The sequence below is a fragment of the Ornithorhynchus anatinus genome, chromosome 4, assembly GCF_004115215.2.
Source record: "Ornithorhynchus anatinus isolate Pmale09 chromosome 4, mOrnAna1.pri.v4, whole genome shotgun sequence".
NCBI lineage: Eukaryota > Metazoa > Chordata > Mammalia > Monotremata > Ornithorhynchidae > Ornithorhynchus > Ornithorhynchus anatinus.
In genome coordinates this window covers 24900750-24912870 of record NC_041731.1, presented here as the reverse complement: position 1 = coordinate 24912870, position 12121 = coordinate 24900750, and the positions used below count along the sequence as shown (strand labels likewise).

Here is a 12121-nt window from a genome sequence, read left to right as displayed (position 1 = left end):
TAGGCAGCTATTCTTGGATCCTGTTTGATGTACAGCTGTACAACCACTGTGCACTGAAATCCTTATCGAAGTAAATACTGGTTATCTGATCATAAACAGGGCTGTCCTCCTAATCTGGCCATGGAACCTATTCATTTAGAGACTTGCTACCATTGTTGAGGAGGCAGGGAGAGGACTGCCCCTCCTCCAAGCCTCTGCATCCATCTTTTAGGACGCCAGACTAGCTTGTCAAACCCAGGATGCGTCCCATGATGATCTGAGATGGGTGGGGGGAGAGGGGTACGTCCCATGATGATCTGAGATGGGTGGGGGGAGAGGGGAATAGTGAGTTACAGGATGGTGGTAGCACACTACTGGGGCACTCTTGGAGAGCATTACCCTGAGTCCTCCAAACTCCCTAATCCAGCTGTAAATGGCTGAGAATCCAAGGATATTGGTGGTACTCCCGGTTGTCCAGGGAGATCGGAATAGTAGGATACAGCAGTAAGGGACACCCCAGTTTTTGGTATTTTACAGGCCGTTCCCCAGGCCTGCTGGGAGCCCAGGAAGCCATCCCCCCATCCAAGTTCAGGCCAGATTTCAGATATCTCATAGGAAAATATATCCTCTTTTAAAAAAAAAATATTAGAAAAGTAGATTGCATAATTTTGACAACTTTCAGGAAGACTCCCTCTGTATGTAATTTAAATCTCCAGTGCTTCTGTTTCAAAAAGAAAGCAGGTTGATGGATCCAGACCACCTGAAATTGAGCTACACTAGAGGGGTAGAAGCTGGGGCTGCAGTCAAGCAGTTTGGGTCACAGATTGGGTCTCTCCATTATCACCTGGGCAAAGACCTGGGCCACTGAAGCAGAATAGCTGAAAGAAGCCTAATTTCCCAACTATGAGAGGCAGGGCAGGGCCGGGCCTGCCTGGAGCGGCCAGGAGCCCACAGACAGTTCCCTCTGGCAGGGGCAGATGCTGCTTACTCGTCTTGTTGCAGTGGGGTTGGCTCTTCACACTGGAGGCACCCGCTACAGCTTTCTCTAGGGTCTGTCTTAATAACTGTGGCATTTAAGTGCTTACTGTGCACCAGGCACTGTACTAAGCACTAGGGTAAATACAAGATAATTGGGTTGGACAAAGTCCCTGTCCCACATTGGGCTCTCAGTCTTCATCCCCATTTTATAGGTTAGGTAACAGGGACAGAAGTCAAATGACTTGCCCAAGTTTACACAACAGACAAGTGGCATAGCTGGGATTAGACCTCAGGAACTTCTGACTCCCAGGCCCATCCTCTCTACCCAGTAGGCCACGCTCTTCAGTGCCCCCTCCCATCTTGGGGCCAGGGGGTGGTTTTGACTACATCCTTATACCTCCCCTGGTAGAACAATCCCTCAGAACTCTGAATACCACCCTGCACTCAGCACATTTCATAAGCAGGAATAACTGCTCTTCCTTCCCCCATGAAGATCAAAATCTGCTTAAACACAATTTTGAAAGGGAGCGGGGGGTGGGGTAGTGGGTGAAAAGTTCGGCTGTCAGAACAACAGTTTTCTGGTTTGATGTGCTGTTACCTGTAAAATGGGATGGCAGACAGCATAACGAGACAATACAAAAAATCATTTAATATCCTGTGCTTTAAGGGGCCTGGGAGAGGCAGAATAATATCTGAGTAGAGAACCTGGCGATCTCAACTCCCTTGCCTTTGGAAGACAAGAGGCAGCGAGATGGCAAAGACTACATCTTTTATTTCCGATGCATGTTCCCAAGGGCCCGGTCCAGCACCCAACACACAGTAGATCCTCAGTAAATATGGCTGCTGGGTCAAAACAGGCTCAACAGGTATGTTGGGAAGTGGAAAATGAAGAGTACCACTGAGAGGAAAGAAAGAGGATTTCAGTTTCCTCATTCTGATTTTTGGCCCAGGCTCAACTGTGGCCGAGGGTGGGAGGAGAAGGGAACGTCCTGAAAGGAGAAACTGTAGCTGTTCCAAGAGCCTCCACATGAGAGCCTTCAATGTTCGACACAGACGGCACTGCCAGATTCCAGAATGAGCCATCGGATTCACGTGGTCCAAGAGGCAGCACCAGCCCCACGAACTGAGAGCTTAACTAGATTATTTGGGTAGGAGGCGGGTAGGCAGAGAGCACAGGAAAGGGGCACCATCTTTCTTGGGAGCACAGAGTACAGGCATCCCTTGTTTTGCCCTAACTCTGATTTATTTTCCCTAGGCTCTGGATCAGATTTAAACCTCAGTTTATCGGTTTCATCACTCTGGCCTGGAGTTTACAGGTGGCCAACTCTTCACCCGGAGCATGGAGGCCGGGTTGGGGGTCCCGACACAGTTCTCATGCTGGCATTTTCCAGTCCTCAGCTAAGTAAGCAGCTGCTGTGCTGGGATACTTTGTAGCCATCTGCAGAATCAGCCAGAGGGGGTGACTAGTCGGTCCACAGACTCAGTGGTATGTTGCAGGGGAAGTCAGAATCTGTACTACCTGCTGACACCGGTCTCCTTACACCACATGCCATACCTCTGAGCAGAGACTCCTTCTGTTGGTCCCTTTGCCCGATCTGATGTTGGAGCCCCCAGTCCTGCCCTCCCTCAGTCGATCCCCAAGGTCCAGACAGGCTTGGCTGAGAGTTGAGGGAAGGGAAACAGACCTCTAGACTAAGAAGGAAGGATCCTAAGCACTCAATAAATACGAATGAATGAATGAATGAATGGCCCCATTGGCTCAGTTCCTGGACTCGCCCTGTGTGGCACAATCCTAAATCCAGGAGGACATTCCCCGGACAGTCTCAGGAACACACCGAATCAAAGGGCTGACGCCTTCTGCATCCAGTGAACAGCATTTACTGAGCCCTTTTTTTAAAAAAAAAGGTATTTGTTAAAGACTTCCTACGAGCAAGGCGCTGTAGTCAGCAATGGGGCAGATACAAGCTATATCAAGTTGGACACAGTCCCTGTTCCTCATGGGGCTCACAGTTTTAATCCCCATTTTACAGATGAAGGAACTGAGACCTAGAGAAGTGAAGTGACTTGCCCAAGGTCACACAGCAGGCAAGTGGTGGAGCCAGCATTATAACCTAGGTGCTTCTGACTCCCAGCCCCTTGCTCTATCCACCAGACAACACTGCTTCTCTGAACTTAATGGGTGCAGAGAACCATACTGAGTGCTTGGGAAAGTACGATAGAGTGAGTGGCAGCTAGGGCTAGTGGTTTCAAAGATGAGGTATGAGGCCATAGGTAATGAGTCTGTGGCCCTAGCGAGGGGCAAGTGTGTCTGGAACCTTATGGTCTAAGTTTGGAAAACCACCAGCTGGGGACAGTAGAGCCTAAGAGCCTTCCCTGCCTGGTTTCCCACTGCTAGGCTCCAGATCCAGCCAGGGAGCCAAACAAAGGAATACATACCAGTGAGTCAGAATTCTGTCACTCAATGTTCGGCAAACCCACCCGTGAACACCATGTCTTAAAGGCAAACGGGAGAAGGGTTCAGGGGCAGGCCCCGCCAGACATTCCACCCCTCACCCCACATCTGGCTTTGCTCCAGAAGATGGGGAATTTCTGCAGCCTTCTGGATGTGAACTATGTGGGGACAGCCTTAGAGACGCTCAAAAGCCACTTCTTAACACTAATTTGGTTTTGTAAAATTTACCGCTCCACCCTGCACTGGCCCCCACCCTGTCCCACTGGGCAATCCCACTTTCTCCATCTGGTCCCCACACCTGTAACAACACTCCTAGTCTCCTCTTCTGACCACTCTTCACCCACATCCCTCAACACACAGATTCTCAGGAAACCCCAAAGGAAGACACAGGAAGACGACAAAAAGGCGACACCGACTCATGTTCTCGTTGGCCCTTCCCGTCCAGATCTCACAAGGCCTCAGGCCTGGTGGCTGGCACTTATTTTTATGACAGAACTCCCAAATTCCTGCCCCACCCTGGCCTGAACTGGGGAATAGAGGTTTCGCCCACGATTTTACACCTCACCCAGAAGTGCCAGATGAGCAAGCCAAACTTCCTAAAATCCTTAATGTTTAGGCTGCCCTCCCCACCTTCCCCTTGGCTCCTGGTGGGAGCCCATGGTGGGACTGGCATCAGTAGCAGAGCCACAGGGCGGGCCCCACCCCGGGAAGCTGCCAAGAGGGGATTGGTCAACCTGGAAACACTAACTGCAACCAGGATCCTGGCCACGCTTCTCCTGGGCTACAAGGGAAGCAACTTCCATTTTAATGGCCAGAGAAAGTTGCTGTGTGCAAGAGCATACACTACACACAACGGCCTAGCACCCCTCCATCCACAAGACTCTCCCTCCCACCCCTCCACCACCAATTCCCTCTCTTTCAATCCAGAAAGAAGGGAAGGAGCTTTCTGAAGCATGGCCTAGGACTCAGAAGGATCTGGGTTATAATCCCACCTCATCACCTGTCTGCCATATGACCTTGGGCAAGTCACTTCACTTTTCTGTGCCTCGGATACTGCATCTGTAAAATGGGGATTAAGACCGTGAGCCTCATGTAGGACTCGGTCTGTGTCCAATCTGGTTAGCTTGTACCTACCCCAAATGCTTGGAACTGTGCTTGACACACAGTAAGTCCTTAACAAAATACCATTATCATCATTATTTTTATTATCATCAACCACAGCAGGGGAAGCCAAAAAGGTCAGAAGGAGGAGTGCCCCTGACTCTGACTCTGCCCTCCACTCCCACCAATTTTAAGAGGAAGATTTCTCCCTTTCTTTCCCTGACTTCAGGCCTCCCCTTGGTGAGAGGGGGCTGAGCCCCAACTGATTCCTTAATGCCAGACTGCACCCCGGGGGGCAGAGAGGTCTCCCAACCTCTTGCCACCAGGAACCTCATCAGCTCCCATTCTGGCCTGGAAGCAGAACGGGGAGGAGAGCCTACAGCAGCATAAGATCTTCTGAAGCATTTAGAACATTGGGAAAGCTGAGGCTGCAGTGGGGAACTGTTGAATTGAGCCTTAAGGAGCCTGAAACTGTTCCTCCAGCCATAACACTCTTATAATAATACGAGTACTTGCCACCTATATTTCTTCATCTATTCTTATGTGTCTACCACCAGCTCCCCCTTAGTCTGAAACTGTGAGTTGGTTGGAGGCAAGCAGCTTTGTTTAATTCTCACCTGTTTTCTTCTTCCCAGTGCTTAGTACATTGCAATGCAGAAAATAGGTGCTTACTACTGGGGGAAGCAGCATGGCCTAATGGATACAGCACAGGCCTGGGACTCAGAAGGTCATGGGTTTTCATCCCAGCTCTGCCACTTGTCTGCTGTGTGACCTTGGGCAAGTTGCTTCACTTCTCTGTGCCTCAGTTCCCTCATCTGTAAAATGGGGATTAAGACGGTGAGCCCTGTGTGAGACAGGGACTGTGTCCAACCTGATTATCTTATATCTACCCTAGCGCTTAGAACAGGCCTGGTACATAGTAAGCACTTAAATACCATAATTATTATTATTTATTACTACTACTACTAGGGGACTAGTAGTCCCTTAAATCCTGCCCCAGACTCTGCTCAGGTGGCAATCTATGCTGGACTCCCAGTGTGGCAAAGGGACCTGAGACTCCTTTGACAAGCAAAGACAGGCTAGAAACCCCATCCTCCTCCTCTCACCCCAGGGGAGTCCTCACCACAGGAGAAGGGGGAAAGCCACATGGGAAAGTACCTTTTTTAAAGTGATGAAAAAAATGTTCTCCAAGCACAAGCAACTTCAATACACCTAGTCTCCCACCGGCCCCACCCTCCCCATGTCTCCGCTCCTTCCTCCCATCCCACCACCGATCCTAAATATGGAAGAAAAGAAAAACAGCTAGGCCAGAAAGCGGCTTTTTTTCCAGCATCTGACCAGACACCTCCTTGTGCATGTGGGACCCACCCAGTCCGTGCACAGGGCCACCACCGCCGGCTCTGCCTCCTCCCAAGTCCGATGACTTTGGGGGCAGGGACAAAGTTTCTCTTGATTCCATATGGAAAGCTCAGTTGGGGGGCTGCTTTTTGAACTTGTGTTACAAGCAGAAGTTGTCTGAGGCTTCACCTGGGGATCAGGGTCACCCCTGGGCCCATTTCTGCAGATGCTCAGCGTGTCTCAGTGGAAAGAGCACGGGCTTTGGAGTCAGAGGTCATGAGTTCAAATCCCAGCTCTGCCACTTGTCAGCTGTGTGACTGTGGGCAAGTCACTTAACTTCTCTGTGCCTCAGTTACCTCATCTGTAAAATGGGGATTAAGACTGTGAGCCCCACATGGGACAACCTGATTCCCCTGTGCCTACCCCAGCGCTTAGAACAGGGCTCTGCACATAGTAAGTGCTTAACAAATGCCAGCATTATTATTATTATTATTCCCCATAGACCCTTCCAGAGCAATTCAGGGACAACGGTAGTGGTCAGCACTCTTACGCTCCAAGCTCAGGCAGAGTGAGTGCTGTAAGGGACTGACCCCAAGAAGGACGGTGTGTGCCAGAGGACTAATGCCAAAAGAGTTTACCTACCCCTGCCCAGCATGGCTACAATGGAGCTGGGGAGAGCCGAACCTGTTTAGTGGGATATAAGCTCCACCTGGTTCTGAAGAGACAGAGACAACCACTCAGCCAATTAAGCCTAACTGGCCCCAGGGGTGAGCTCTTATTGGCTGATCACTCAACCTGGAAGGTAGGGTGCTTCTCCAGGGAGCATTAACTCTTTGGTGCCCTCCTAGCCTCCCTCACCAGGTAAGACTGAGCTGTGGCATCCTCATTCTATTCCAGACACGTGACTGCCCCATAACAAGCTCGGGCCTGATCCTGGCCAAGCCTGCTGAATCCTTCAGATATCCTTTTCCTCCTTCTCCTACTCCTCCCACTACACCTGGAACACCCATTCGCAGGATCTGTGGGTGGTTGAAACCCAGAGGAAGGGTGCTGTCTGATGTGGAGGAAAGGATGCACAGGCAGGTTGGGACCTAGGAGCCGAGCTGCCTAATCTTCCAGCAGAGGGTGCTTGTCCCAGCGGGGGTGGGGAGGGCAGAAGCAGATCCACGAACATCCACCCCAACCCTGGCACCCACTCCACTATTTGGGAAGTAACATGACCTCGTGGAAAGAGTACAGGTCTGGGTGTCAGGGGACCCAGGTTTTAATACCAGCTTAGTCACCTGCCTACTTGGTGACTGGGCAAATAACTTCTTTGTGCCTCAGTTTCCTCACCTGGAAAATGGAGACTAAATGATAAGTTCTGTTTCCTGCTTACACTGTGAGTCCCATGAGGGATAGAGACTGTGTCCCATCTGACTGTATGGCATCTGCCCCTGTGTTTAACACAAACAACTTATCAAATACTGCTATTATCCAGCCCCATAAACAACCCTGAGACAATAGCCCAGCCACCGTTAGCAGTGACAGGATTGCTGACTGCCCTTCCCTACGAGGGCCACTGCAAGTCATTTTTCCCCAAGCTAAAGAAGAACCCCTACTTGAAGCCATAGAAGGGAAAGGCTGGACAGGGCTGGACACAGTGGTCAGAGCTGGTTTTTAGGCTGACTGCCTGTGGACCAGTTGGGAGAAGTGCATGCCAAAATCCAGGGGAAGTTCCCGGTGGCAGAGCCCATGTACTAAGTAAAACCTGCTCAGAGTTTTAGCATCGAGGCTGGGGTGAGAACAGGCTAGATCCCAGACCAGAGGGTGGTGGCAGCCGGCTTGGGCTCCAATGGGCCGGATTGCTTATCCAATTGGCTCCCTCTCTTGCATGCACACGTGCGAACACGTGCGTGTACACACACACACACACACACAAACTCACATGTACAAGGCCATCCCCCGCCCCCCACCTCCACCACCATGTGAGCAGCTCACTTCCTTTCCCAGGATAACCGGGGCTATTTTTAGCCCAGCATAGCAGCAGCAAGTGTAGGGAGGAGAGTGTGCCGGGTGTTGGGGGAGGGGGCTTGGTGGGCTCCTGTGGACAGGGGCTCTGGGTTACGGTATTGACCCAGCCCTGCTAGGCACCCTGAAGAGGTACAAGGCAATTTGCATAAACCATCTAGCTACTCACTTGGCATTGCCCAGTGGCACATTGGGTGGAGACAAACACACTGGACATGGTAGTTTGTTGTGGGTTTTTAAAATTTCTACCTCCTTCAAGCAAGGAAGACTATTTTCATGTTTGCCTGGGCTCCTGTCTGCTTCACTGTGAAGCAGCGTGGCTCAGTGGAAAGAGCCTGGGCTTTGGAGTCAGAGCTCATGAGTTCGAATCCCTGCTCTGCCACCTGTCAGCTGTGTGACTGTGGGCAAGTCACTTAACTTCTCTGTGCCTCAGTTACCTCATCTGTAAAATGAGGATGAAGACTGTGAGCCCCACGTGGGACAACCTGATTCCCGTGTCTACCCCAGCGCTTAGAACAGTGCTCTGCACATAGTAAGCGCTTAACAAATACCAACATTATTATTATTATTATTCACTGTCCCTTGCCCAACAGGTCAGCCTTGCAGTACTTGCTAGCTACGGTGGGGTGGAGTGCAGATAGGAGGCACCCGCAGTTTCGATATGGGGGAGGGAGGAGGCTCAGGGCATTTCCTAATCACTGGCTGACTCTTCCCCCTTTTCTGTGCAGCACCCCATTACTCACCAATGCCCTCTGCAAATGCACCATCCATCCACATTCCCTGGACAGGTCAGAGAAACCAGGAGACCTTCCCTCATCTCACTGGCTCTAGCTCCAGGCAGTCCTCTTTCAGAAGAGGCAAGGGTCGGTACAGCCCAGCCAGTGGATTTTTGTATATTACATCCACTGGTTAAGGTGTACATGTGTGTCTCAAATCCTGAGCTCCAACCCCAGAACCTCCTGCACCTGACTCCTGGCACTGCTGATGGAGGCAGAGCCATGCAAGTGGCCCACCTGCCACCACCATCTCCATGTCCGGGAGGACTGCACAAAGGACTGGCAGGGCCCGGAGGGCTTTAACTAAACGGGCTTTCCCATGTGATTCCTCTCTGCTCACTGAGCTGGATGGTCTGCAGGAGCCCCTCCTCCTGCAGGGAGGGAGCGGAAGGGCCAAGGGGAAAGAGACAGTATGAAAACCCAGCTTAGGAATGTCTGAAGCTGCGGGATGAAGCGGGGGGGGGGGGGGGGGGGGGGGGGGTGACCCGAGCTGAAATGAGTCATGAGGAGATGACGCCAGAGGGGGAAGGGGCAATGTCAAAGGCAAACATCAGTGGTCAAAGGGAGATTGTTGGTAAGTTTCAGACATGAATAAGCAGAATGAGCAGGGATACATTTGTGCAATCCATGTGATTTGGAGGGATGATTTGGAGGCTCTCGCTCCACTGGCCCAAGGTATTTCTGTTACTAGTGCCTCACTCATTTGACCTCCCATTTGACCTCCCAGTTTCTGTCTAGCGAGTAGGCATCTGAATGAGGGTAGATGAGACCTTCTCTCCCCAAGCATCAGGGCTAGAAAAGAGTTGTGGCTTTAGGGCCTCAAGGCCCCACCCTCTCCCGGCAATGACAGCGTGGCTCAGTGGAAAGAGCCTGGGCTTGGGAGTCAGAGGTCATGGGTTCGACTCCCGGCTCTGCCACCTGTCAGCTGTGTGACTGTGGGCAAGTCACTTCATTTCTCTGTGCCTCAGTTCCCTCATCTGTAAAATGGGGATGAAGACTGTGAGCCTCACGTGGGACGACCTGATGACCCTGTATCTCCCCCAGCGCTTAGAACAGTGCTCTGCACATAGTAAGCGCTTAACAAATACCAACATTAATGACACTTGACCCATAACGACCCCGGGAGGGTAACGGCTGTGTTGGGACAAATCTCTGCCCTGTTCTCAGAGCTGCTCCAACCTTTGAGAGGCTGGAGTGGCTGCCCAGACAATTTGACTGCAGTCCCAGACCCATCTCCATCATCAGACCCTACTTTGGACCCAAATAGGAAGCTCCACCACAAATGGGAATTTTTTTTAAGTCATCTGGAGAGGCCAGGGAACCCTCGCCCTCCCACTACTCAGCCCCTTCATTTTCTTCAGGTCATCCATCCAACTCAGCCAGTGGGAGTTTTCCTCTGAGAACTTCTAGGACCCCTTCATTCCACATGTTGGAGCAGAGGGGCCTTAGAGGGCACCACATGCCCCACACAATGTTGGGGTGTAACCACATTCCTTCCAGCATGACGGTTGGATTGGGGGTAACCTGTAACCATCAGCCCACAATCCCACAGGCCACAAACAACTGGTGGCCACTCAGTGCAATGGGGCTAGTTCTCTTTCCCACTACTATAATTATAAAATAATATTTGTTAAGTGCTTATTACGAGCCAAACACTGTACTAAGAGCTGGGGTAGATGCAAGGTAGTCAGGTAGGGCACACTGCCTATCCCACATGGGGCTCATAGTCTGAGTAGGAGGGAGAACAGGTTTACAGTTAAGTGACTTGCCATACCTATTCAATAGGCCTATTCAATACCAAAGCAAACAAGTGGTGGACCTGGAATGAGAACCCAGGCCCTCTGACTTCCAGGCCCATGCTCTTTTCCACTAGACCTAGCTGCTTCTCTAAGGCACCTTTCCAAGGCAGCAGAGGTTGCTTCATTCCATATTTCAGTGGTAGGGCTCTGTAAAGACTAGATCAAGGAATGTGTCACCCATTTTTTTTTTTATGGTATTTGTTAATCACTTACTATGTGCCAGACACCGCTCTAAAGAGCTGGGGTATACATGCGATCATCAGGTTGGACATAGTCCCTGTCCCACAAAGGGCTCACGATCTTAATTCCCATTTTACAGATAAGGTAACTGAGTCACAGAGAAGTGAAGTGACTTGTCCAAGATAAATGACAGAGCCAGGACCAGAACCCAGTTCCTTCTGACTAGCAGGGCCATACTAGGCCATGCTGTTTCTCAAGGGGTGTACTGAATATGCTCAGGTTTGGTTTCCCTTTTGATTTGGAGTTTCGCAGACCCTCTGGGCATACGGACTTCTGTGCCGGGGCACACCTCCAGAGCTTCCAGGGCGCTAGGACCTCTTCCTTTTTCCCAAAAGATGTGTGATATCCACCAGCCACCTCACTCTGAACTCAGTCTGCATTTAGGTTGCTTGGCACAGAAAGACTCCAATGAATTGCAAGATTTACCTGACCCCCTGGGACAGAAAGACCGCAGGTGGCAAAGCCACTGTGTACCAACCCAACTGCTCCACTAGATGCTGAAGGCACTGCTCTCTGCTTCATACACTCACAGATGCCACAGTCACATTTTGCCCTTTCCATGGGGTATCTCTAAATCCTGGGTGAAAATCAAATTCCAGAAAGCTACCAGAAAACACAACTGTACAGCGGAAAAGAACACATACAACTCCTACCTCCTGCCCTTAAGGAGCTTGGATTATAGAGGGACACACACACACACAATTTCATCTTGGAGTTTGGAGTGCACCAGTTGGCTGAGGGGCTTGAGAGGCAGTGAGGAATGCCCATTTGGAAGTCTCATCTAGCCCTGGTTCCGTAAACACTTGGAGAAGTGCTGGTGAAGGGTGAGCAAGCCCGCACTTGCACGAGTACTTTGAAATCCAGCAGATGAAAGGTTCTAAATAAACAGAACATTAATATCAGTTTGAAACCTGCTGACCTTTGCTAGGACTTGCAATTGGCTTCCACCTGCTTAATCACACGTGTGTCAGATTCATTCTAAAAGCCAAACTACAAAACACCATACCTAAACCTATCCGGAGACACTACGGCGAAGGATGTTCGAAAAGATGGTCTGTGAGAATCAGAGGGGATCGGCTATCGTTTGAGTGCTGGTGTTCTGCTGAATGGCAGAGCAGCAATGAGGGACCCGGACTCTTAACTGTCAATCACTGGTGTGATGTGTCCACAGCTCCTGGGCAGGGTAGAGTTCAGGAAAGCCAGGGGTCAACAGCGGGGTTCCTGGGTGAAACTGTACCCTCTTCTCTACTCAAGATGCTTTTCTAACAGTTTGGCTTGCCCAACCCTCTACAACCTCTTCAGAATCTCCCCCCAGGTCTGACTGGGACCAGGAATTTAAGTTATTTGAAAGGGTGTTATTAATAGCAGCAAAGCACTTGAAGAACAGTGCCCCACAGGCCCTTATTGTCAAGAGGAGAAAAAGGGGGGTGGGGGAGGTGGGAGAAAGA

General features: G+C 50.8%; 1 protein-coding gene across 3 annotated transcripts in view; it reads right to left on the bottom strand.

Moving 5' to 3' along the window:
• The window catches only part of NIBAN2 (niban apoptosis regulator 2), a 69401-nt gene that overhangs the window by 55395 nt on the left and 1885 nt on the right, over window positions 1-12121 (bottom strand). The window contains exon 1 of one of the 3 annotated variants that reach the window (XM_029062967.1): window positions 8602-8801. The exons of 1 other annotated variant lie outside the window; for it this stretch is intronic. In XM_029062967.1, the coding sequence (XP_028918800.1) occupies window positions 8602-8635 (34 nt within the window). In that variant the 5' untranslated portion in view covers window positions 8636-8801. Of the gene's footprint in view, window positions 1-8601; window positions 8802-12121 lie in introns of those variants that run through there. One more of the 3 variants, XM_029062968.2, reaches the window with a different exon arrangement.